This window comes from Sceloporus undulatus, chromosome 5 (assembly GCF_019175285.1).
Source record: "Sceloporus undulatus isolate JIND9_A2432 ecotype Alabama chromosome 5, SceUnd_v1.1, whole genome shotgun sequence".
In the NCBI taxonomy this organism is placed as follows: Eukaryota; Metazoa; Chordata; class Lepidosauria; order Squamata; family Phrynosomatidae; genus Sceloporus; species Sceloporus undulatus.
The window spans coordinates 120,191,779-120,218,238 of NC_056526.1; the positions used below are offsets into that span (position 1 = coordinate 120,191,779).

The following is a 26,460-nucleotide window of genomic DNA, read 5'->3' on the forward strand; positions in this document are numbered from 1 at the left end:
ATAATGCATTACAAATAACACTGCTATTTCCAATTTCTGCTATTTTCACATGTCATTCCCCCTCTAACAGAACTGACCACACCTGCCCTTTCTTCCAACAAGCACAGACCACATACGCTTGCTCTTTAATAGATGCGCTCACCCACATACAGAAAACAACTATACCTTTTTTCCAAGCACAATGACCTTTGCTTGAACTTAGAATGTAGCCCTGCTGAGAATACACAGCACATGTTTGTGTGGTATCCTCCTATAACAAGCTGTATCTGACGATATAATAGGCCCTGCATTGGCAGCACAGAAAAGAATGTTTTTTTCTCTATTGTATAGGTCAAGCAAACAGCATCAAGTCAGACTTATACAACATAAGCCAAGAACAAAGAAGTAATACCACTGTCAGTGTAAAAGAAATTGTGGCATTGTCAATGCCACATGTTTTATACATCATCCCAAATAATGAAATTTCACACAATAGAAATCTAAGCACTCCTGTTTGGGTAGTTGTGATTCATTCTATTTGTCATATCTAGAAAGATCTGTCCCAAGCTGTGTTCCAGCCAATTTAGCTGTTTGAGATTTGGAAAATAGTGGTAAAGACCTTTCAGGTAGTATTGGTTCAAGCAGGCATGAACAACACTTGAGTGGTCATCACTTAATTACCTGTAGCTGAATACAGGGGCTGACTTCAACTTATGGCAACCCTATTAATGAGAGACTTCCAAGCCATTTTCCTATCAACAGCCCTGCTCAGGTCTTGCAGACTCAGGTCCATTGCTTCTTTGATTTAGTTAATCCACATGGAATGTAGTTTTCTTCTTTCCCTGCTACCTTCCACCTCGCCAAGTATTATTGTCTTTTTGTTTTTAGTAGGCCTGTCTTCTCATGATCTGGTCAAAGTACAACCATCTCAGTTTAGATCATCTTGGCTTCCAGGGGTAGTTGAGGTCTTATTTGCTCCAGGACACATTTATTTCTCTTCTTGGCAGCACACAGTATGTGTAGAATTCTTCTTCAACAAATTTCAAAGGCGTTGATTTTCTTTTCTTCACTGTCCATCTTTCACCATCATACATAGAAATGCAAAACACAATGGCATGGAAATCCTAACTTTAGTATTCAATTATGTATCTTTACATTTCATGATTTTGTCCTTCATAGCTTCCCTTTCAAGTCCCAGTTTTCTGATTTCATGCCTGCACTGAGCCACCCTCCACACCTCCTCTTTTTGATATCAGTTTGATATTGAAGGGAGCTTTTAGGCAGGTAGTCAAGAAGGCACCCCAGTGCAGGAAAACTAGCCATGTCATATTAGGGCATCTGAAATCATATAAGGAGATCCTTCTGGCTCTGCTTGAAGGAAGCCAGGGCATTTAGCACCCTGGCATTTTGGATAACAACACTCTTCATTCAGATTAATGACTGAGATACAGTAGATAAAATCTTGAACTATTTCAATGTCTCCATTATGTACTATAAAGTTATATAAATTATCTGTGGTCATTATCTTTGTTTTTTTTAATGTTCAACTGCCTTCAATGTAAACCTGCCTTTGTACTTTCTTCCTTGACTTTCTTCATCAATTGTTCTAGGTCTTTGCTATTTATTTATTTTTGTTAGTAGGTCATCCGCATATCTTAAATCCTCCAATTTTCATACTTCCTTTCTCCATGTCTAATCCTGCTTTGCATATGATATTTCTGGCATACATGTTAAACAGACAGAATGATAAAACACAGCCTTGCCTGACCTGCTTGCTGATTGGAAACGATTCCATTTCTCAATATTCTGTTTTAACAGTAGCCTCTTGTCTCACGTACAGTTTTTTTGCATCAAGACAATCAAATGTTGTGGCTCACCAATTTCTTTAAGAGCAATCCATAGCTTTTCATGGTCTATACAGTGAAATCTATAATACAGTATAATCCAGTGGTTCCCATCCTGTGCTCCAAGGAGCATTTAGGGCTCCACGTGCACTTCCCAGATGCTCTGTGGCAACTTCAGGAAAATGAAAGAAATAAAAACTGAATGAAAATAAAGAATAAGAAACAAAAAGTAACACTACTCCTAAACACCATTAACTTGTAAGACATAGGGCACACCTCTTAGGGGCTCTGCCATAGAAATTGATTCTAAAAAGGGCTCCACGTGTCAAAAGGGTTGGGAACCCCTGATATAAGCTATGAAGCCCATGCTAATTTTCTTGTGATATTCTTTGATGTGCTCCATTAGCAAATATATGTTTGTTATATGATCGCAAATGCCTCTTCCTTTCCTGAACCCAGGTTAAACATTTGACATTTCTCACTCCTTATATGGTATAAGTACTTTTTTGGGGGGTGGGAGGTGGATTTTGAGCATTACTTTGCTTGCATGGGAAATTAATCCAATGGTCCTGTAGTTACTGTATTCCAATTATCGGTGTCCCTTTTCTTGGGAATTGGAATGCATATTGAGCATTTTCAATCTGTGGGCCATTGTTTTGTTTTCTTGGGGGGGGGGTTGGAGATTTTACTTAGAACTAATGTAGATTCTGTCTCTGTAGACTGAAGCACCTCTATTGGTATGTCATTTGTTCATGGAGATTTATTTCTCCCAAGTGTTCTGAGTGCAACGACCACTTCACTTTCTTAAACTGGAGGTTCATCTTCAAATGATTTTTCCTTGAGTGAATCTGTCATCATTTCATCTCTTTTATATAGTTCTTCTGTGTATTGTTTCCATCATCATTTTATTTCTGTTAGGTCATGCAGTGGGTTCTCCTGCTGGTCATAGAGCATTCCCACTACTGGTAAAATTTCCCTTTGATTTCTCAGACCTTGCAAAAGAGGTCTCTTGTTCTTCCTTTTTTATTTTCAACTTCTATTTCTCTGCATTGATTATTAAAGTAGTTCTCATTATGCACACAAGTTATGGAACGCTTGAATTTAGGATTATGGTTTTATTTCTGTCACCTTTACCTTTTGCTTCCTGTCTGTCCTTGACTGTTTGAAGAATTTCTTTCTGTCATCCATTGACTGTCTGTCATCCATTGAGGCTTATTTCTTTTTGGCTACAAATAGTATGCCTCCCTGGAAATGGAGATTACTACATGAGGTGCTATTGGTGGAGTGGAATTACAGTCTATGATTTCTCCCCTTTTTACATGACATGGTCACTCATCTGTTGCTCATCTGTTGTCACATAATTATTATTTCACAATTTCACATTAACAAGCGACACCAGTCAACAACTGCTAATATTCATGCTATTGTGCAGGTGCAGATTGCTTTAGCACTACGGTAATGTTATTGCAAAGTCAAGGTGGTGCAAGTGGGTGTGCCATGAACCCTTCTCCCTGCTTCTATTATGTCATGGATGTTTTGGTTTAGAGACGTAGGCTGTTTTCACCAAATCTGATGAGGTGTTAATTTAGCTTATTTATTTAAACAGTTCTCCCGAAACAGTCTTCCATTTCACAAGATCCACCGATACAGGATAAAAGAACATCTTGCTATTTACAGAACCACCAGTTCCAGAATTAAAACAATAGCATGCAACTCTAGAATTCTGAATCACCAGAAACAAGTTGCCCAAAGAATCTAATGATTATAGGTCTAATCTCATCACTGCAAAATTTTGAAAGATAAGTAAATAATGCGCAGCGCAGGAAAAAAAAGAGGGTGGAGACTGGGGTCATGTGCATTGTGTGGAAAACAGACTGGAAAATTTGTCACAAAACACAGACTGTAGTGCTATTCAAAGGTAATGCAGATATGTGTTTTAATAGTGTCATTGTTGCCATTCTAATCACGTTAAGGAAACGGCACAATTACAGTGCAACAGCACTTCCATGCAGTAATCTCCCACATCCCTGGCTTCTGTCCAAACTTCATCTGGTTTTTGGTCTGTGACATTCTGAAGTAAGGGGATCCTTATTGCTCTGAAATTCTAGAATGAATGACATACATGTTTGAGACCCCTTTACTTGCCCCCAGCCCCTGTTTCTGATGATAAAAATATTTATGGAGGCTCTTCATGCAATTCAGAATGCTGGAAAACTAGCCAGGCATATGGCATATTGGAGAATATTCTCTTCCCCCAGTATTCCATAGTTAATGGAAGGAAAAGGCATGGATGGTTAGGGAAATGTACCAAAGCCAGAAAACCATAGGAGGGCAGTAATGGTGTTTAATGGTTGGTAAGCTGCTTTCCATTTTCTGCTACTTTCTGTTTCATGTTGCACACAAAAAAAATGAAATCCTTTAGATATCTCTAGAGTACATCTGGAAGGCATGAAATATCCGCAGAGATGTAATGGAGCATCACTCAACAAAAGTTAATTATAGTATGCATCCTGTCTGTTGGTTTAGCTGAAGAGTTTCCTTGGAGTGATAGATAACTTTGCAAAGGAAATAAATAAGACTATTTATATTTTTAAAAAACGTAAAACTCTGTGTTTTGCTGTCTAAAATCAGGCCACCATGAAATTCAAGAGAGCATTGCTAAACTTATTATTCCTGTCTCAGCATTCATTAGAAAGAGAACTGGAATTATGCCTGCTATTCTCAGTCTTGTATTGGTTCTTATATTTCTACGACTGTGACAGAAGGGAAGATCAGTGATAAAGTCATGTCTATTTATGTGGTTCTAGCTTGTCACACATATTTGTCAGGTTGAGTGTCCTTCAGAGGGCAATGAAGTGGTAAAGTCTTGAGATGATAAAATGGGCCACATTACTTCAGAATGTTCCAAATTGTCTTGGAAGTCACAAGTGGTGGGACAATCAAAACAGTAACCATAAAATCTAGCTTCAGCCCTGCTCCTACTGGAAAGAGTGGCAGTTGCCTCACTATGTCAGATGCAAATTTATGGTCTGAATGTAGAGATCACAGGAAATCAGTCACTGTTTTGAGGGATTGCTAAATAAACCACTACTACTACTCTTGAATGCAAGAACAAGATGAAGTACATGTCCTGCTGGAGGAAAGTATGTATGTATTTGTGTGTGTGTGTAGGTAGAATTTTGAGCATTGCTTTGCTTGCATGGGAAATTAATGCAATGGTCCTGTAGTTATATCAGTGTCCCTTTTCTTGGGTATTGGGATGCATGTTGGGCATTTCCAATCTGTGGGCCATTGTTTTGTTTTCTTTAGGGGGGCTTTTTTGGAGATTTTACTTAGAACTAGTGTAGAGTCTGTCTCTGTAGACTGCGGCACCTGTATTAGTATGCCATTTGTTCATGGAGATTTATTTTTCCCAAGTGCTCTGACTGCAGTTTCCACTTCACTTTCTTAAAATTAAACTTATCGTCAAATGTACTGAGAAGGGCAATTCAAGGCTTAAATTTTCTCTTCTCTTGCTCCTTTCTGAAACTTGCCATTTTGCACTGTATCTGGGGTTGAAAGAAACACACACACACACACCAAAAGCAACAACAGTAGCAACAAAAAACAGTGGTGTATTGCTGTCAAATACAGCTGTTTGCAATAAATTTTGCTTCCCATTCCCAGACAACTTTTATTACAGTGTCTTGTTTACAGGACTGTAGTTATAGCTCTGTCAGAATTTCTGTTACAAATTTCATTTGATTGTATTTATTGCTCCACAGTGAAAAAGGCCATCTGTGCTGATGTTTCTTCAATAGGCCACAACACTGCAAGATTTTTTTCATAGAAAATACAGCACAATGTTAGATTGTGTTTTCTGCTGTCAAAGTGTTTGGCAATTCAACTTCATGGCACCCTGTAAAATAGGCTTCATGTCATTCAGCTGTGCATTAATGCTTTGCACTAGAGATGAGCAGCATGTGGTCTGTGAGAAATATATGGTCCTCCTGCACCCCTTTCTGTGAGTCTCACAGCTCCCACCCCTTTTAAATTTAGTGGCCTGCTGCTGAAATTTGCCACTGCAGTGGTGGTATCCTTTCCAAACACATTCACAGTCACACACATTTTCACCATAAAGCAAAGTGTAGGCTCTCCACATCTCTCGATTTAATGCAAAATGTATGTTTTTCAACCTGAAAGTGTTGCCTTTTTTCTTTCATTTTGTCACCAAATTTCTGCAACATGGAGCAGCAGAGCCATCCAGCTCCTGGCAGCAGAACCTGGTGATTCCAGTGTCAGTGAGATAAATGATCAACTCAAGGATCTTGTTACCCAAATGCAAGGGTCCTGGAAGAGCATCCACAATTAATATCCAGTAGAGGAATTTGATCATTTCAGTTGAAAGCAGTGAAAGGGCTTGTGCAACTGAAGTGGGAGTCCTGCCTGTGTACACCAGTTTGAAAAACATAATGCAGAATTTTCCATAATGCAAAATCCAACTTAGTTTTATTTTTAATTGCAAAGAAATTATCTTAAATGTACATCCAAGACTTTACAGCATAGAAGGCAGTAACGGACAGTGAATTAAGGGGGTGCAGAGAGCAATAGTATACCAATTCCAGAAGACTAGTGCCAATTGGAGGGACACTGTGAAGTGGAAGTGCCTCAGCAAGCTGCCTGAGGATTGTGGCATGGCCAGCAACCTGAGAAGTCAAGCAAGATGTGGACAAAAGGCTCTGACTGACCTCAAGCAAGACTGAACTGGTGTTGCCTAAGCATGCATATTTATACTGTAAAACCTATCCTGGGGTAGAATTTGGGGTTAGAGTAGATTTTCCAGGAGAGAGGAATGGGAAAGGAAGTTGGGAATAGTTGGACAATCAAGCAAATGTCCCTGAACAAAGGAATATCACCCCATGAGGGAGGTACTCTTGGATTTCTGTTTACTTGTAAACACAAGGTTTATCAGCCAATATTGCTCCAATCAGTGAAGGGATTATACACTCTTGTTCGCTCTCTCCTATGTATTCTTGCACTTCTCTATGCTGAGCCTTCCAGACTCCCTAATATGATTCCAGATCTCCTTAAAAGGTATTACAGCTTACTTATTTTCTGGGAACGCATTTGTGGCTATGTGCCTTGGACAGTCCTTTTATATTAACTTAATATCTGAAAGTAGGACGAATCTTGGGATAACAACCAAAGAGGTTCAGCACCCTAGATTGCTCTTTTCATGTTCATGCAAAAAACCAGAGTGGACTAACAACCCCACTAAAAAAGTAGCCACCAGCAACCACTGATGCTGAAATCAGAGGAAACTGGCTCCTATAAAATACAAAGCTGGGATTTCATGTACAAAACAGGCCTTTGCCTGCTTCTGTGGCTGGATGGTGGGCAATGTGTAAATGGGCTGCTGTGTGCTAGTCTCAAGACAGAGCTGAAAACTTCACTTAGATGTTCTCTGGATGGAGTCTCTATTTGTACTTTAGTCATTTAATGTACTCAAGCTAACCAAGTTCTCATAGCAACTTACATAAACAGAAGATTAAGACACATTTTTCAAAAAGCACAAAATAGAATAAAATTAATAAAAATGATTGATGTGTAAAAGCAGTATAAAATCACTTCACCAAGACACAAGTCAGCTTAGAAGCTGAAATAGATGAAAAGACCTGTAAAAAATAGAAAGGTCTTTGCCAGGCATCAAAAAGTTGTCAAGATAGACGTCAAACAAGTCTGTCTGAAGAGAGGATTCCATGACAAGGATGTAAAGAATATGCACACATTTTCTCAAGCTCAGCAAGAAAGGATGTATTGAAACAGTGAGCTATCCTACCAAGAAAATGGTCAACTGGTGCAAGATTTTTTTTATCATTTGAGAATTATTGCAAAAAATAATAATAATAATAAACAAGCTAAAATAGAGGTTTACATAGAAAGCCTTTCGCCTACAAAACCCAGCTTTTTAAAACATGGAACAGAATGTTTAGTTCAAAATACATTCATTTGTTTTGTCTTTCTTCTGGGATGGTACTCATTGTTTATTGGTGCAAAAATATTGATTTTGAACAAGCATATTTTGGGGTGGGAAAGTCCCGAAGTGCACGAAAAAAATAGTCAAAAGTGAGTAAAAAATCTTACAATCTTACTTGGCTGGGATTTTTAAACAAATAAAAATAAAAATCTTACTCTTGCATGTAATAACAAAATAAGTAAATATGCACATTCCTATTCTATAACTGAGAGCCTGCATGGTGTAGTTGTTTGAGCATGGACTTCAACATTGGAAACCAAGGTTTGACCATTGAAACCCAATGGGTGACCTTGGGTTAGTCACACACTCTCAGTCCCCGAAAACTCCACGATAGGTTTGCCTTAGGGTCACCATAGATCATGAATGACTTGAAGGCATACAACAACAAAATTCTATAACTACAATGCTACCAGTGAAAAGGCCCTGTCTCAGTGACCAGAGCAGTGCATCTAGGAGGCCTTTTCTGCACTGGCCAGGATACTCTGGGGTCCAGTTCGGAGTATCCTGGCCTGCAGCTGCCTTGACCTGCCCCCATATCCTGGCCTCACCTCCTTCCTACACCTCAGGAGGCTGTCTGCATGGGCATCCTTCTGGACCAACCAGTGTGTCTGTCACCTTGGGTCACTTGCTTCTGAGCTCAGAACAAGGCACCTAGTGATGGTCCCCTGCTGGGCCCTTCATTCTGACCTCAAAACAAGCGACCCAGAGCAGTGGATGAGGTGGGCCAGCAAGATGTCTGTGCAGACTGCTGCTGCAATGGAGAACGCAGGCCTCTGGAATTTCCCAGAAAATCTAGAGCAACAAGTAACTTTTTGAAATGTATTTTAACATAAGCCCGGTACATACCTCTGAAAAAGGCCAGACTGGATGCAGTCCATTTCCCTCTGGAGGGACGCTGCAGCAGCCAAACTGTGCAGCGTCCCTCTGCCCCAAAAAGAAACCAGAAAAACCAGGGGGTTTTTTGGGTCACCATGCGCACGTCACGAATGCACCAATGACACACTAGTGATGTAAGAGACTGACAGTAACGTCTATATGCTGCACGTCACTTACATCAAGATGGTGGCGCCCATGTAGACAGGATGCTGCCATTAGGCTGCCACTGTGCCGTGCTAGGGTTCCAGAGCATGCAGTTGCCGTGCGCTCAGGGACCCTAGTATTGGCAGGAGCACGCCCCTTTGGGCCCATCTGTCTCGGGCCATAATTAAACTCCACTTCTGGTGCAGAATGTGCCAGATCTCATCTGGACCAGTGTTTGGGCCAAACAGTGTACAAACAGGACAACACCAGAACAGGTAGAGTGGGGACGGGCCTTTTGACCCATGCAGACAAGGCCAAAGAAGTGATTAGAGCACGAACCCAGATGAATATCTTCCAGGCTGGTTTGTTCATTTAGAGACAAGGAACACACTGTGCCTTTTATAAAGGGGAAACAAATTTGCACAAATGTGTCAATGTGTTATGTCTTTTGAAATGTATTTACTGTTAAATTTTGTGGTGTAGTTTTTCTGTTTCATAAGAACTAGGATAAATTGCAATGATCTTTAGAACCATGTTTACATAGAAACATTTGTTATACAGTTCAGCATGCCTTACTAAGCAAAAGACTCCTTTAACACGTTAACGAACCCTTAAGCAATAGTACCCAGGAAGAAATTCAATACTGTTGGTATTAAACAGAATTAATTCATTTCTTGTAGCAAAATTTTCCCCTCAAAGTATTTACACACAGTCCTCCTTAAACAATCAGATTCTAACTGAGAAACTCATCTGATAAAGGAGTGCTTTGCTTTCTTTCCCCATATAATGGAAAATTCAAGAAATTTCCATATAGTCTATATTCTTTTGCAGAAGTGAACTGGATATTTGTGGTGCATTATTAAATGTATCTTCTGTTTACTTTAAACACATCGTCTGCTTATTTTAAACACGTACAGGCTGAGAAAAAAATAGTAGACCTTCCAACCGGCAGAGATAGCACTACCCCAAGGGCAGAGTCAGAATCACAGATTGATTCATGAACTGCTTGCACTCCTTACGAATTAATAGTAATGAGCTCACATTCAGACTGTGCAGTATGTAATTAATTGCCTGAATAACAGGCTGCCTGGGCCTGCAGTAAAGATTCTTCCTTTATCATTCCATGCTACTGAAACAGAAAATAAGAAAGAAAGCAGATAAGAGGATTTTCGAAGAAGAAAGGAAGGACAATCTAACAATATATTGTTGGGAAAATCACACTTCACACCCATCAGCTAGAGGACCAAAGGCTAGGGCTGACCCAGGGTATTTTGCTGGCTGTGGTGTGTCCTCCCACAACCTCAAATCAAGGTGTATATTACCAAAGCCAACCAGATTCTTTTTGGAACCCAAGGGAGAAGATCCCACAGGACTCTTTCTCATTCCTTAAGTAGTAAAATTTAATTAATAATGCATTAAATCACTAGTCTTTTGCTGCCTTTTTCATTACATCCCAAATCCATTGCCTGAGGCAGCTGTCTCACTCTAACTAATGAAAGGAATGGCAAAAAGTATCCAGTCCAAACAGAAGCAGCTAGAGGGATTTTCCCTTCACATATATCCTGCACTGAAATACGAGGCCAAGCAGAGTTGGAAATGTTATTCTTTTGGATTACAACTTCACTGGCCAGCCTGAGTGAAGAATTTGGGAAGTTATAGTCCTCCACCCCAAAAAACTTTTCCTAAATTTGAAAATAAGAACATATGGAACTGTAGTAGTACAAGTGACCTGTGTATTACACAAGACCATATTATGTGGTTTCAATGCTGTTTGCTTTATCTTGTTCTGTCCACTCTACTTTGTGTTTGCTGCTGTTGATTTACTTGTGCCATTTGTTGCTCATGCCACTTGTGCTGGTAAATGGGTCATTTAGCAAAGGGGTAATGCCTGTGAAAGGGTTATTCTGGCAAAGAGATTCTGCTGGCAAAGGGGTCATGCGGCAAAGAGGTTGTGCAGACAAAGTGGTCATGCCAGTGAATTATGGCCCCAAAGCACAAGAGTTGTGATGCTGGCAATCCAGATAAGCCAGTGAAGTGCTTTCTTTAAGTGAGAAGATGCACGTTCTGGACTTGATTAGGAAAGAAAAAAATGTGTTTTGAGGCCACTAAGTTCTATGGTAAGAACAAAGCTTTTATCTATGAAATTTTGAAGAGGGGAAAAAGAAAGTCATGGCAGTTTTGCTGTAGCATCTCAAACTGCAACATTTGCATTCTAAGTGCATGATAAGTCCATGATAAAAATTGAGAAGGCCTTAAATTTGTGGAAGACATTAACAGAAAATATATTCTCATTGATGTCAAGGTGTTGTTCCAGAAAGCATTAAGCCAGCATGAAGACTTCATCAGGGCATTGCCTGAAACAAGTGCTACATTCTAAGTAAGGAATGGTTGTAAAGATTTAGCAATAGGCAAATGTCAAATTGACCAGAGAGGCTACATCTGCAAAGGAGAAGCTGCTGTCAAATTTCCAAAAGATTTTAAGAAATTGGTTAAAGAGAAACCATGTCATCCAAAGCAGATAAAACCAGGCTATTTTAGAAAATAATGCCAATAAAACCTACATTCATAAAACAACAAAAGTGGCACTGGGGCATAAAACATCGAAGGGTAGATTAAGTCTGGTCCTATGTGGCAACTCTGCAGGGCGTATGATAAAGCCAGGTGTAGCATACCAGTCAAAGAACACATGCACTTTTAAAAACAAAAACAAGTTTTTTCTTCCCATGTTTTGGTAGCGTAATAAGAAACTGTAGGTCACCGCCATCTCGTTTACCAAATGGTTTCACCCCAGAAGTGAAAAAAATGAGGTGGTATTAGGAATAGTCCTGGCCTGATAACACTAAACTTGTCTCTGCCATGTACGCATTAAATGCCCTAATGGACTGAAGAAATCTTACTGCCTGAGACAGGGCAATAAATGATACCCTCCCTCCAATTCAAACAACTAATATTAAGAAACTGGGGCATGTCCAAAGGAGGGCAACTAAAATGGTGAAGGAACTGGAAACCATGCCCTATGAGGAACAACTTGGGGAGCTGGGGATGTTTAGCCTGGAGAAGAGAAGGTTAAGAGGTGATATGATAGCCCTGTTTAAATATTTGAAGGGATGTCATATTGAGGAGGGAGCAAGCTTGTTTTCTGTCACTCCAGAGACTAAGACCCAGAACAATGGATGCAAGCTACAGGAAAAGAGATTCCACCTCAACATTAGGAGGAATTTCCTGGCAGTAAGGGCTGTTCGACAGTGGAATACACTCCCTTGGAGTGTAGTGGAGTCTCCTTCCCTGGAGGTCTTCAAACAGAGGCTGGATGGCCATCTGTCGGGGATGCTTTGATTGAGAGTTCCTGCATGGCAGGGGGTCGGACTGGATGGCCCTTGTGGTCTCTTCCAACTCTATGATTCTATGAAATCCAAGCACATGAGGAAGGAAAACCCACAAGCAGCTCCCCCTGTCTCTAGCAGTGGAAGTACAATCATGAGAAGTTAAATATCTACTAAAGTACTGCCCTTTTATGACACTCAAGATCTGCTGCCTAAGGTAGTTGCCTCACTCTGCCTAACTAGGGCTAGTCATGTCTTCATGATTTTATTTTAACTCCCAGAACTGCCCAGCCAGCATGCCCTCTGGCCACTCAGGGTCAAACTAGACAGTAAGAAAAATGCATATTCCTAAGGATTAATTTTCCCCCATAGTTTATGATAATGTAGTGTTCTAAACTATCCTGAGCCCAGCCAGCATGACCAGGCCTCAAAATGATGAGAAGTATAGTGGTAGAAAATTAGGGAAAACTGTTTTAGCAGATCATGAGCCATGTTGGTCCAAATTAGAACATGCCAGAAAGTTGTTGCCTCCCCAGGGTTCTGAGAGTCACATCACATTTTGAAATAACATGCTTTTTTCAAGTGCTACAATATTTGACTAGAGCTATAAGCCTGTATTTCCTGGCCTCTTTGATATTACCTTTTGGCTCCTTCTGCTTCCACAGGATCACAACTACAGCAGCCTGCATGATGGATTTACGTAGGTACCCTCTGGATGAACAGAACTGCACACTGGAAATTGAAAGCTGTAAGTTGTCTTGCCATTTTCCATTGGAGAATTAAAAGTACAGACTTGCTTTGAAACTAAATATATCATGCAGCACAGTACAGAGATAGTATACAGTGACCTACATCTAAGTTACTGGCTTCTTTTAAGATCTAACAAACTTGCTATACTGTATTTTGCCTTATTTGAGATACTTTCTAAAGGTTATGATATATATCTTAGTGACTTAGGCAAATCTGCTACTTCTTTTAAATAACTTAGAATCATCATTTCCTCTTAATCATGTCTTCAACATTAAGACATAAATAAATGCTCCTCTTATGAAGCTTCTAAAATAATTACTATTTTTGAAAGTATTTTCCATAATCAGTTACATCTACACCATACAATTGCAACTGTGACTGTATTATATAGCATGATCAGGGCACTGTATTTAAATTTGCAGAGGAATCTACCAAGGCTTTAGTTAATTAATTAGTAAGTGCCAAATTTAATCACTGAGGGCAATTTTTAAAAGGTGAAGATTGACCTTTTTAAGGTTGTTTTTACCATGAGTATATCACTATATGAGATACTAAATATAGATAAAGTTGTGTTAAATAAAAGCTGGTGTAGAATTGTGGTGTATATCTTTATTGTATTCATCACACACATGGAATGCAGTGGCTTAGTGTTTAAGATGCCAATTCTGATGATCAGAATATGGAAGGTTGGTGTATCTTGGTGCATATCTTTAATGTATTCATTAAACACATGGAACGCAGTGGCTTAGTGGTTAAGATGCCATTTCTGATGATCAGAATATTGAAAGGTTGGCAGTTCAAAGCCCTAATGCTCTATGATGGGCTGAACTCCTGTCACTAGTCCCAGCTACTGCCAACTTAGCAGTTAGAAAGCATGCAAACGCAAGGAGATTAATAGGTACCACTCCAGTGGGAAAGTAATAGCATTCAGTGCAGTCATGCTAACCACATGACCACCGGAGTCATCTTTGGACAACATTGGCTCTGCGGCTTAGTAACAGATATGCACACTGCCTCCTACAGTCAGTTATGACTAGACATTCATGTTAAGGGATTTCCTTTACCTTTTTATATCACTATAACAGGGATGAAAATGGACACATTAAAGATATACACCAAAATTCTGTGTCACCTTTTTCTTAACGTAACTTTGCCTATATTTAGCTAAGTAGGAGAGGTACTAAGAAACCCTGTGAGTGAATTATAAAGTTGCGTATCAGGACAACATCAAGAGTGTGTACAAACCACATGTAAGTGAAGGAACTGCAAAAGCCCTGGCTTGTTATGTGCAAGCTGTGTGTACCAGCAAGGTGTTTATCATTAAACTAGGGTTCCTACAGTTCTCTGGCATACTGTAGCATCCAACCTTTGCAAATAGATATTCATTTTTGTTCCAATGCAAGTTCTTTCACAGATCCTTCAGTCTCTCAAAAAAAAAAGCATCTTTTTTTTGAGACTCTGATGGTATATAAATAGACTTAGTTCACTTAGTTGATTAATTGAATAAAACGATGATGGATAACTAATTGTGGTCACTTGCACTATGAAAAAGTCACCTGGAAACATTGCTGTTTTGAATGATAACTCCCATCATTTTTGGAACTATCTGGGAGATTCAGAGAGCTGCAGGTCCAAAAGAGTAACTTTTCTGAGCTTTGGTCAACCAAGAAAGAAGAGTAAAGAATGTCAGTCTTTTTTTCACAGCTACTTCCACCCTCAGTTCCACTACAGTCTGCCCACCACATCCATTCCCATAACAGAAAGGCCATCCTAAAAAGGAGCTAAGAGGTACCACAATCCATGGTGTAAGCCCCAGCACAGCAAAGATTAGAGGATAGGTCTAGTTTTCCATAACTGAACTGGTTCTTATTATTAGAAAACTACTATGGTTTATATTTTTTGATAATGCAGTCTTCTCACAACACACACACACACACACACACACACACACAGACCTCTTTCCTTCAGAATCTTAGTTTCTCATTGAAAGGTTATTATAATGACTGAGAACATATAGCATATAAACCAGACTGTTCACTGTTGAGGAGAGTAGATCTCCAAAAACCCCAACACTGGTTATTTTTTGTCACAGTTTTCAGTGAAGTTCACTGGCAATTTGTGGACCAAATAAGAGAGAATCCCACCACCATTTCAGGATGGAGGTGCCCTCTACACACGCACTCCATGTATTGGTTGGCACACCAAATCGTTGGTGATGTTATCACATTGTTAGCATGCCATAACAGGGCTTCGTGTAAGATATACAGCAGTCATATCCAGCTGCTGGTGGTGAGAGCAAAGTTCTGTGTGTGAAACTATTGTGGTTACAAATTAATGTTGTCCCTTCATTTTAGGGAATCTGAGCATTGCTTTTTCACATTGGTGTTAGCCATGTGCACTGACCATTTTTCCACATACATTTTGCTGCATTGGTCTTCAGTGAAAGCAGAATGTCAGTCATCTGACAGTACTTTACACTTTCCTGCAATGTTATAGAATCTCAGCGTGGGTATCCTAGTTCATTTGTAGTAAAATCATAAGATTCCCACTAAGAGTGAATAGCTGGAGGTTATACAACTTGTGATTCACTAAGCCAGTGGATGCCAGACAGGAACGTTCCTGGTGTCCCATGTTATATAGTTGTTAATGATGGACCAGAGCCTATGAAAATTGGTTCAAATCCCTGTTGATCCATAACGTTCCCCTTGCAACTAGGCCAATTACTGTTTATCAGCCTATCCTGCCTTCATATGGTACTTCTGAGGATAAAATAGGGTGGGGAGGGAACCTTTATATAAGCTTCTTGGGAGTGTGACAATACTGATATCTTTATCACAAAAATAATACTTTCCCAGCAGAGAGGAAGGTATCTGCAAGACCAAAATACATGGTTGTATTTGGTTATGAACCATTCAGTGGGTCTCAAACTGTGCATTGTTGAATAAGTGATTATCTGGTTTTTGTGTTTACCCTGACTGGTATCCCTTCTGTTTAGAACTGTTTTAGAATCCATGCCATCTTTTATAATATTATCAACCATCATCAATTACGATCAAATGCTTAACATCAGTTGCTGAATGCTAATTGCCAAATGTAAAGTACTAAATATCATATTGTGAGCATTCAGTGGGTGACACCATAAAATTGGCTTCCACATTAAATAAAAGATTGTGGGAGGAATAGAAAATGTCTCATTAAGACATTTATGGTGCTGAAATAGTCTGTGTCTCTCCTTTCTGCAAAAATGGGTATAATCTTAAATGCTTATATAATCTTTGAACAAAGTCAGGGATCCATCTGAAGAATAAGATATGAATCAACGCAAACAAAATTGCATAGGCTTTCTCAGAGTTGTTTTTATTTAAAAGGAGAAAATGCTTTACAAGCCATTTTCCTGTTAGAACCTTCATTGCAAGTGAAGGTTGTAAAAAGTATTCAGACAGGTCTGAGCAGACCATTTATTGGTTCCTCTGAGACAAGACTGTAAATAAAATAATTGGATATTATGAGCATGCACTTTTGAACTGGAAGTATTCCATATGAAAGAAAAAAATCCACTTCACATCATTGTGGCCAATTCACCCATCCCATTTTCCCTTTGAAACTGTGGTCAGGTCAGTCCTGGAGACTATACTGAGTCAATTAGAGATTACCAGAACTGGCTTCCCCATTTGGCAGAAGGAAGCAATTGGTTCAGACAGCAGATGCTTGGAAGTAGCAAGCATGTTCCTCCTGACTCCATGTATTTCCATCTCTTAGAGGGCAGAGCTGTATCTACTCCCCATTGTAGCCCCTAACCCTAGAAGGAGAATCCTGTCCCACTGGATGTACTAAGATTCACCTACCTATCTAGCTACCTTCTTTTAACAGAATGAAGAAAGTAGCAAAAATGTCTTAAACTGGTTCTAGATCCCAATTTAGAGCCTCTACATGGCTTCTGATTGATAAATCTTAGAATCATAGAATTGGAAGAGACCGCAAGGGCCATCCAGTCCAACCCCATTCTGCTACGCAGGAAATCTCAATCAAAGCATCCCTGACAGATGGCCATCCAGCCTCTGTTTAAAGGCCTCTAAGGAAGGAGACTCCACTACACTTTGAGGGAGTTTGTTGCACTGTCAAACAGCCCTTACTGTCAGGAAGTTCCTCCTAATGTTGAGGTGGAATCTCTTTTCCTGTAGCTTGCATCTGTTGTTCTGGTCCTGTTCTCTGGGGCAGTAGAAAACAAGCTTGCTCCCTCCTCAATATGACATCCCTTCAAATATTTAAACAGGGCTATGCTATCATATCATATCACCTCTTGACCTTCTCTTGTCCAAGTTAAACATAGCCAGCTCCCAAAGTATCTCCTCACAGAGCATGGTTTCCAGACCCTTCGCCATTTTAGTCACCCTCCTTTGGACACGCTCCAGTTTCTCAACATCCTTTTTGAATTGTGGTGCCCAGAACTGGACACAGTATTCCAGGTGGGGCCTGACCAAAGCAGATTAGAGTGGCACTATTACTTCCCTTGATCTTTATTTTAACCTACCTGTAGCACTATATAAATAAAGTATAATAATAATGATAATGGTTGCTTCAGGCAATATCATCTGATCGAGGGCAGCAAAATGTGGGACAGAGACCTGTGTGCCACACAAGCTGCCCTCTGTCCCCTAAGCAAGGCTGCTGCCTTTAGGTTTAGGATGCTACCCTACTCTCAGAGCTGTAGTGATGTATCACTGCTCATCCAGTCAGATTTCATATGTAACATGACAGTTAGGGGCACCATCTTCTACTGTGTCTCAGGCAGTAAATGGCTTGAGTTGGCCCTGGCAATTCCACTTGAAGTATGAGTTTACTACATGTCATGCAAAAAAAAAAGGGGGGGGCTGACCAGTATATATATATGCTCCTTCCCATTCAGAAACACTAGTTTCAAAATTACATTATAGATAGATAATAGAAGATTTGTGTGTGTGTGTGTGTGTGTGTGTGTGTGTGTGTGTGTGTGTGTATATATATATATATGTATGCATAGGATGTAGAGGGTTATACTCTCCATACATGCCCCATAATGCCCACTCCCCATTTTAAAACCACTTTTTATCTGCATCAGTCTCCAATGCCTTTAACAGTTGCAGGAGATATAAATATACAAGAAGTCTGGCCTTCCTAACGTAGGGGATTTCACCACATTTGAGATCCTGCCTGAAGCATTTAAAATTGCCTAACTCTATCTATGCTCATCAAGTCAATAATAATTAAGACTCAAATTTTAATAATCATACGGGGGGGGGGGGGGGTTCTCTTGTACCATTTTTAAAGTCTTTGCCTGATGAAAAACCAGTAAAGCTTCGAAAGCTTGCATGATGTATTTTGTGTGTTTTGGCTGGCCAATAAAGCTACTGATCTTTTGTAGATTTTGTTGTATTATACAATTAGGCTAATTTAAACAGCAGTTTTCATAGCTGGAGTCAGGATTACTGAGTTAATGTACGAGAAACTGCTTTGTATTCTCAACATCAGTTTTAAAATGACACGCCACATTATTCATAGGGGTACTATATAGCAATAGCAATGACAGAAGTAAATAATGTCTGTCCACATTGTCCTCTGAGAAAGGAAGTCTGACCTTTTTTTCCTAAATGGATCTGATCAATTGTCTTTGAACATTTGCAGAAGGGATTTGTCATAAAATTATTTTATTTTTAAAGTTAGTGAAGAGTGCATTCCTACCGTATATAAGTCTACTCAGAAGTAAGTATCATTGTATTCAGCAGGACTTACTACTGGCTAAGTGGTTGTAAAATGGACTGCAGCTGGAAAGACAAAGTGATTCTGAAAAGGGACATTTACACGCCCCACCCCGATTGTTTGTCTCCCTCCATCCATCCTCTCTCCCAGACACTAAGTTCTCCCTCTTGGTGCAGGCAAATATTTACAAAGCTACTATCTAGCCATGGAATTCAGGAAGCAGAAATTTTCAATCTCTCTATCTCTGTGCATATTGGGATCTCTGTCTTATCTCTCTCACTCTCATACATACACTCACATTATACATGCATATATGTGTGTGTATCTGAGAACACATACTTTGAATATGAAAAGGCAAGTCTCACCAGACACAGAATTACACATCAGTAGGCCCTCTGTTTTTCCAGTAGTAATAAGACCAGAAATGAGGTTTCAGCAGCTTTAGTCCTCCATAGTCTCATAGCCCATAGAAAGAAAATCAAATTATTTCAGATCTGGTGTTGGAATGCTAAGTGGACAGCCAAAAAGACAAACAAATGGGCCTTAGAACAAACCAAACCTGAACTCTTCCCTGCTGGAAGCCAAGATTACTAAATGGAGGCTGTCATATTTTGGACACATCATGAGAAGTTAGGACTCACCGGAAAAGACAATAATGCTAGGAAAGGTGGAGGGAAGTAGAAAGAGAGTAAGATTGCATGTCAGATGGAGAGATTCAATGAAGGATACCACTGCCCTGAATCTGCAGGGCTTGAGAGAGTAGTTGAAGACAGCGGCCTTGGAAGCATCTCATTCACGGGTCACAATGAGTTGACGTTGACTTGAAGGCAGCTAACAACAATAAGTACCATTTAAAACTAGGTGCAAGTATTGCGACCAGACTTCAAAGCTTCCTGTTCTTGAGGAGATTCCTTAATTTTGAAGAAACCAGCTACTTGCAAGGAGCTGCCTTACTCCTGAGGAGCCAGATGGTTGTTTGCTATGATACTGCAAGCTATAGTTTTAAATTCAATAATTAGTCCATTTTGAAAACAGGCTGCCAGCTTGAAAACTGGAGCAGGCTCTTGTACCTTTAACAATGTTTGTGCAGGAAAGGAAATTTGAGCAGCTGTGGCTTGTTACCTAGTTGTATGACATGCAACACCTGCTCAAATTCAGTCTTCTGCACAACCATTAAACATACAGGAACTGTCTTTAGCTTTTACTCTAACAACCTTACTACCCAGTGAATTTACATTTGCAGGTGGCAGAAATATTAATGATGTCCAACTGGTGACAGATTTTTCTGTCTGTGCTCTCCGTGATGTTATTTTCTGTGTCCTCACCCTGCAGTCATTCCTCTCATATAGTAAAGTGTGCCAACTGCACCCTCCTCCTGGCTGAATATTCCAGCCAGCTCAGGCAAACAAGGGCTTAAGGCAGCTCATCACAAACCTTGTCATTAGCTTAGAAACAGAGGGTTTATTTAAAAACACAGCCAAGTCAGCAATTGTTTCACTTTGCTTCCTGAGATTTTAAGGGGGTTGTTCACAGTCATTTCCTTAAGCTTTCCTTCCATTCTTTCATGCATACACAAGCTCTTCTGTGTGTCCAGTTAGCTGTGATACTCCTCTCCTACAAACAGACAGGACAATAGTCCTGTTCCTCACAGAAACCACACAAGATCGCCTCAATTGCATTCACCTCATTTTGCTGGTTTTTGTAGCTCCCCACAGTAAGCAAAGTCCTCTTGTGCTAAAACCAACCCAGTGGATGGCTGCTATTTTACCAGGTGCAGATGCCACATGGGCAAAGTATTAAATTGCTGCACATGCTGGCTTTTATCACATAGGATGTCATTTGCCATGCAGTTCAAGGTTTTCCCCCCTAAAAGCCACTGCCAACTGTCCAAAAAAGAATGTTTGATTTCTCTGAGGATGCCAGCCACAGATGCTGGCGTAACATCAGGAATAACTCTTCTGGAACGTGGCCATATAGCCCCCCCCCCCAAAAAAACCCCAATGTTTGAAGGGTTAGAGAGAGGTGGGAGAAATCATTTAAATAGTAGGTTGGACTACCAGAGCTTGCCTCAGCTTCCCACTAAGTTTTTTCCCCCTTCACCAGATTGCTGATTTCAGCTGTTAAGTAAAGCAGTAGTCACATGTGTTTCATATCCAAAAATTATCTAACTATATACAGTGTATGTCAGCATGCTCAGTGTGTATTAGCACAGTTACCTCTAAAGCATCAATGGCCAGTGAAAGGCCTTCAGCTCACATGATTCTCCCTGCCTGATTCTGAGGTCCCTGGAGCACCCAAGAAGGTACTCTATTCACAAGTGTTTGTTTCATTAGAAAAGAAAATTGCAATCCTGGAAGCCTCCAGTAAATGTGATTTACACTTGAAATAATGTGCAACCACACACACATACTACACAATCTAGAATCAAATGTCCCAAAGAGTAGGCTTCCCATTTTAGGGGAGTGTGGCCCATGGACAGTAGATGGGATTTGGCTCCTACAACAAAGAGCCTGAGATTTCAGGTCCAAACATAAACTCCTTTACCCCTTATGACACACTGATATCAAATGGGACGGGCCCTGGTGATGTCATTAATCTTAATACCTTTAAGCATTAACCACAATTGTACAGGGTATGCCATTTAAATTGAATCCACCAAGTCTAATAAATGAGCCAAATAGATATATACACACACTTTGCAAAATAGTGCTCTTGCTCTGAGATTCTTCCCTCTCACCCTGAGGACTAGGGAAGCAAGTAGAAGTTGTGCAATTCAGGATGAGACCACTAGATCATGCCCATTCCTGACCTGAAGTCAATAAAGCTATTATACACTTGTATTAAGATGGGATGCAGTGGCTCAAGTGGTTAAAGACACCAATTCTGATGATTGTAAGGTCAGAAGGTTGGCAGTTCAAGGTCCAAATGCTGCCTGATGAGGTGAGCTCCTGTCACTAGTCCCAGCTTCTGCCAACCTGCAAGTAGATAAATAGGTACCACTTCTCAGTGGTAGTTCAAACCAGTACACAAGAGGTTTTCCCTATTTTATCTTAAGAGTTCAGTGGTTCCTGGCTAACTGGATATTAAAACTCATATTCTTCCAGTCCAAAGCCTATATTTTTGTCAATCTGTTGCCAATTTAAACCTTTAGCTGGCTCTGCCTGCAACAAAAGAAATATGTGAACAGCAGAGTTTCCTTTCTGGATTCAGAAAAATCAGCAAATCAAATGTGGACAAACACCGTACGAGGCTTGAAACCTTTTTGTTAATCCCAACTAGAGGAGACCCATTGAATCAATTATTGACTAATGAGTCAACACAAATAAATCAAAATCAAATTGATTCAATATCTTCACTCTATTTAGGACTAATAATAAGGTCAAGAACTGGATATTGAATTTTGTGTTAGAAGAAATTCAAGAGCCACTGAAATAACATGTCTTCACATACTAAGACAAGTCCTGCCACTTTGCAAGATATTATATTTGCTGATGGAAAAGTGTAGTTTAGGGACAGTAGAGACAACTGCATGCCATGGCCCCAAGCCAGCATTTTTCCAGCCCAAAAAGGAGCAACAAAATGCCACTCCTTTTAGGGGCAGAGAAAAGCTGCCCTTTCTGCCACCACCATAGCTCTTCTGCACTCCTGCAGCATGCAGCATCTAAACACCACACCACTGGAACACCACAACACTGCCCACCGTCTGGGTAGGCAGGCGGCATGACATTAGCTTGGCAGGGTGTGTTGAGGTGTGTGTCATCTAAATGCCACGCTCCTGATATTGGTGTGGTTTCACACAGAGCTGTCCCTACTATTAGCCAGATAGAGACAGTCAGATCAGGAAATGGATTCTGGAGATGCTGCACTGGTAGCACACTGCTGGAGGACAGAGCTGTGTACTCCCTAAGCCACCCTGCTGGCCTGAGGTGCCATCAAGGATGCTGTCAGTTGCCACCGCTCTAATATCACGAGGTGTCTAGGGCTTAGTCCAAATTTTAAAGGACATATCCAAGGTCCCGAATACACTCACTAGAATAGATTCAGCACTTTTGATAACTCCTTTAAAATTCAAACTAAAACCCAGAATAGATTCATTGTCCCACTGACATTGCCATACTAGCCACTAGTGCAAAGAACGTAAGTGATGGGTGGCCTCTGAGCTCCACTATTATGAATCTTGGTTACTGGTTCCTTTTGCATTACTGGTGTTAACTTGAGATTCAGCTGTCAGTCTAATGAACACAGTATACAATCTAGGAGGAGGCACCATCTCATCTTTCACTCAAGTAGTGTAGTGGTTTGAGTGTTGGATTACATCTCTGGAGATCAGGGTTCAAATCCCTGCTTGGCCATGAAAACCCATTGGGTGACCTTGGATGTGTGACACCCTCTTAGCCTCAGAGGAAAGCAAAGGCAAAACCCCTCTGAACAATACATGCCAAGAAAACCGTGTGACAGGTTCACTTCAGGGTTGCTATAAGTCAGAAATGCCTTGAAGGCACACAATAACAAGAAATCGCAATGTCTTGGACCAGCCTTGTTTCTATCATTTGTGAGAACTACAACTTTATTCCTTGGTGTGAAAGTCAGTATGACCTGGAGAGCTTTTCCCAACTATCTCTTCAAACCTACGGTTTTCACACATTCAACAAGTTCTGACAATCAAAATGAATATGCAGGCAATGCCCCACCGGTAATGCTTCCAGAATTCTTGAACTGCCAGCCTGTTGTGATAGCTCCTGGCAAATTTTTATTCAGTCACCTCACAATTAAATCTCTATGCACAGAGAGCAGAAATTGTGAGTCTTGTCATTTCACATTTTTAGAAAAGAGGCACAGACTGTTTGGTGGTAATGCATTCACCCTCATGTTATTGGCCTTTGGCACAGTTTATGCATTTACTGGTTTTCTTCCAATGTGTGAACAGCTGCTTGGAGCACAGATTCTATCTAAGTAACAAATGCAGTTAAAGCTTTCATTTGTCTGCTGGTGAACTCAGTGCAGCATTGGATAAATTATTCCAGTCCCTCCTGCAGTGGAAACTCCATTTTCATACACCACTTTAATCCAGACTCTTATTCAATAAATTCAATGTGTGTCCTGCATGATGAAGCTTTTTAAAAAGCCACAAAGATACCACAACTAGCTACAATTGCCTTGTTCAAATATAGCTCCAAATTATAGTTTAGTATTACAATAACAGGCCAGAGTGAGGCTTCCACTTACATGTCTTGCCCATCTTATTCACTTCTCACCAAGTCAGAAGGAAAAGATCAGATGTGTTTGCTCCCTTTTTAAACTAGCTGTGTAAGTATTGTATTCAAACGAGGTCTTAAGGGTAGAATTGCTATTCATGATGGCATACAGAAGTGGCTTACTGACTCACCTACATTCCTTCTTTATTATTATTATTTCTCTTTCATGGTGGGGGGGGGGGAATTCAGAAGGAGGACATTTCCAACCTGTCTGAGGGCCATATTCCATATCATTCCCATGCCTAGTTTACTGGAATAAGCCAATTTCCTAAACCATAGTTATGACTAACCATAGTTTAAGATGCAAACATAATACTAAACAGTTGAAAATAAAAACAGGTTCTCTGTGTCACACCCTCACAACTGCACTGGAGGTGGAGAGAGTGTGCAAAAATCCAAGGCTGTCCTAGATTCGTTTGTATAATGTTAAATCATAATTTGTCATTGTTTGAACACAGCATCACCCTAAAATGGAAGAGACTGGTTCTCTTATAGGTTTGTTACATTTAAGTTATGTTTCCCCCCATCCCATTTTCCTGAGCAACAGGAAGTTTCATTGGGGTTGCCTTCACAGGGCTATGTTTGTTTAAAGGTTTATAGTACCTTTTGTACATCTCTATGTAGAAATGAAACTAGGTGTTATGAGAAAACATGTGTCTGCTGCCCAGGATGGCAGCCCATTTATTATCATAGCAGAATTCCCTAGTTCTTCATCTGCTCTCCCTGGATGCTGCTAACTGGTAGATGTGGGGCATCACCAAAGTGATTACATCAGGCCATTGATAAATTTCATTGCACTTGAAAGAATTCAACACAATGCTGTTTTTCTCAATGGCAGGCTTGCACTTGTCATTCATTTTATTCCACCCTTTGGCCCTATCAAGGATGTCAGTGCCATTCAGCTACTGTGGATCACTACCAATGCAACACTGTCTGATTCTGGCCTACTGGTGAATTTATTTGCAAGCTCAGACTGATTGCTTTCTATACATATACAAAACCCACACCCACTGTCCTAGAACAGGAGTGATTCTTTTAGTTATCTTACTTTCAGGATAGGGTAGGCTCAAGCGATTTTGCTGCTTGAAGCAAGGGACAAAATGGCACCTTCCTCCTTTCTCTCTCCTTTCCATATATCAAAGATGTCCAAAATCAAGCCCTCCAAATGTTGTCGGACTGCAACTCTCAGCATCCTTAGCCTGAATGGTAAGTAATGTCTGGTGTTGCAGTTCAAAATCTGGAAGGCTGCCCTTTACCCATCCTTCCTAGATACAAAAGCTGACTGAATTGGCAGTTGTATCTTACCCCAACACTGGTGACTCTACAGTATCCTTTGCGGCACCTTAAGACAGTATAGTAGGTTAGTGGGTGCAGGACATGCTGCAAAGCACACTCAGCTCTTCTAAAACCCTGCCACTTCTGTGCACTTTCCCCAATAACTGCTGCCTCACTCTGCCTAATGGTAGGCCTAGGCTTTAACAATTACAATCACACAGATTTGTTCCAGCCTTACTGTGTATCTGTGGATATATCAAGATGGTGTAGCACTTGGATACCTTCTTAATATGTAACTAAATATCTTCCCACTCATTAAAAAAAACCTTCAACCAGACTAAACCCTGTCTCTATAAAGAGCCATTGCCCAGTTTTTATTCTTCAGTCTGGCTGTTGCTTTCCCTTCTTTTCTTCTGTCTAAAATAAGTTAACATGGCTCTTCCTTTCAGATTCAAAAACTGCAAGTTGTAGTGATGCTACATTCACATGTGGGATGAGTGAAAAACAGGTGTGAAGCATAAGCAAAAACAGAAATTTGAGCCTGCAGAGAGGGGTGTCAGTCATTTGTTCTGCAAGAAAGCAACAGCCAGTTTGCAAGTCGTGACTGCCCCCTGCAGCTGCTCTGAAGTCTAGTTCACATTCTAGTTTACCAGAGAGATTTTTATTTTGCAGCCTACTCAATGATTTCCTCCATTTCTATTGCTGGCATTAACTAGATGAAGTGGTTTTTCAGCATGGTCCCAAAAAAGCATCATCACTACCATCACATTCTTCTGCAAACTTTCCCTCTTAGAAAATCCAACTAGTTAGTTGTGACTGGAGTTTACAACTCCAATTGCTTGAGAATGGATGTAGATGTAAAGAATCTATCTGTTCCATTTTCTGGGACATTTTTAGTCAGGTCTGGGACATTCTTAATCAGTAAGGAGAGGGTGTGTTCATGGCCAGTGGATGGTTTATAGGCATGATAGATTACTGTTGTTTTTTTATAGGGAGAATTGAATTACCAACCCAGTTCTTTGTCATTAAGGATTTTCCTTGTTTATTTCTTTAGTTCATGATGGGCTGAATAAGGCAGTTTCTGGGGGCTGGTAGGGGCAATAACAACAGTCCTGTAACTATTTCTTTCTGTTGGAGGAAATATCTGTGTGTTCTAGGCAGTTTATCCTACATATCTAGGCTAACCTGTTGCCTTTAGGTGTCATGGAGTACAGTGCCCTATCATTAGTGTCAGAGTAAGCTTCTGAACTGACTATTTAGTT

The 26,460-nt window shown here is 40.3% G+C and overlaps 1 protein-coding gene across 2 annotated transcripts in view; it reads left to right on the top strand.

The window, feature by feature from the left end:
- Positions 1-26,460, top strand: part of GABRB1 (gamma-aminobutyric acid type A receptor subunit beta1) — a 119,560-nt gene that overhangs the window by 82,950 nt on the left and 10,150 nt on the right. For both annotated transcript variants that reach the window (XM_042466491.1, XM_042466490.1), the window contains exon 5: positions 12,848-12,930. In XM_042466491.1, coding sequence (XP_042322425.1) covers positions 12,848-12,930 — 83 coding nt within the window. The remainder of the gene's footprint in view (positions 1-12,847; positions 12,931-26,460) is intronic.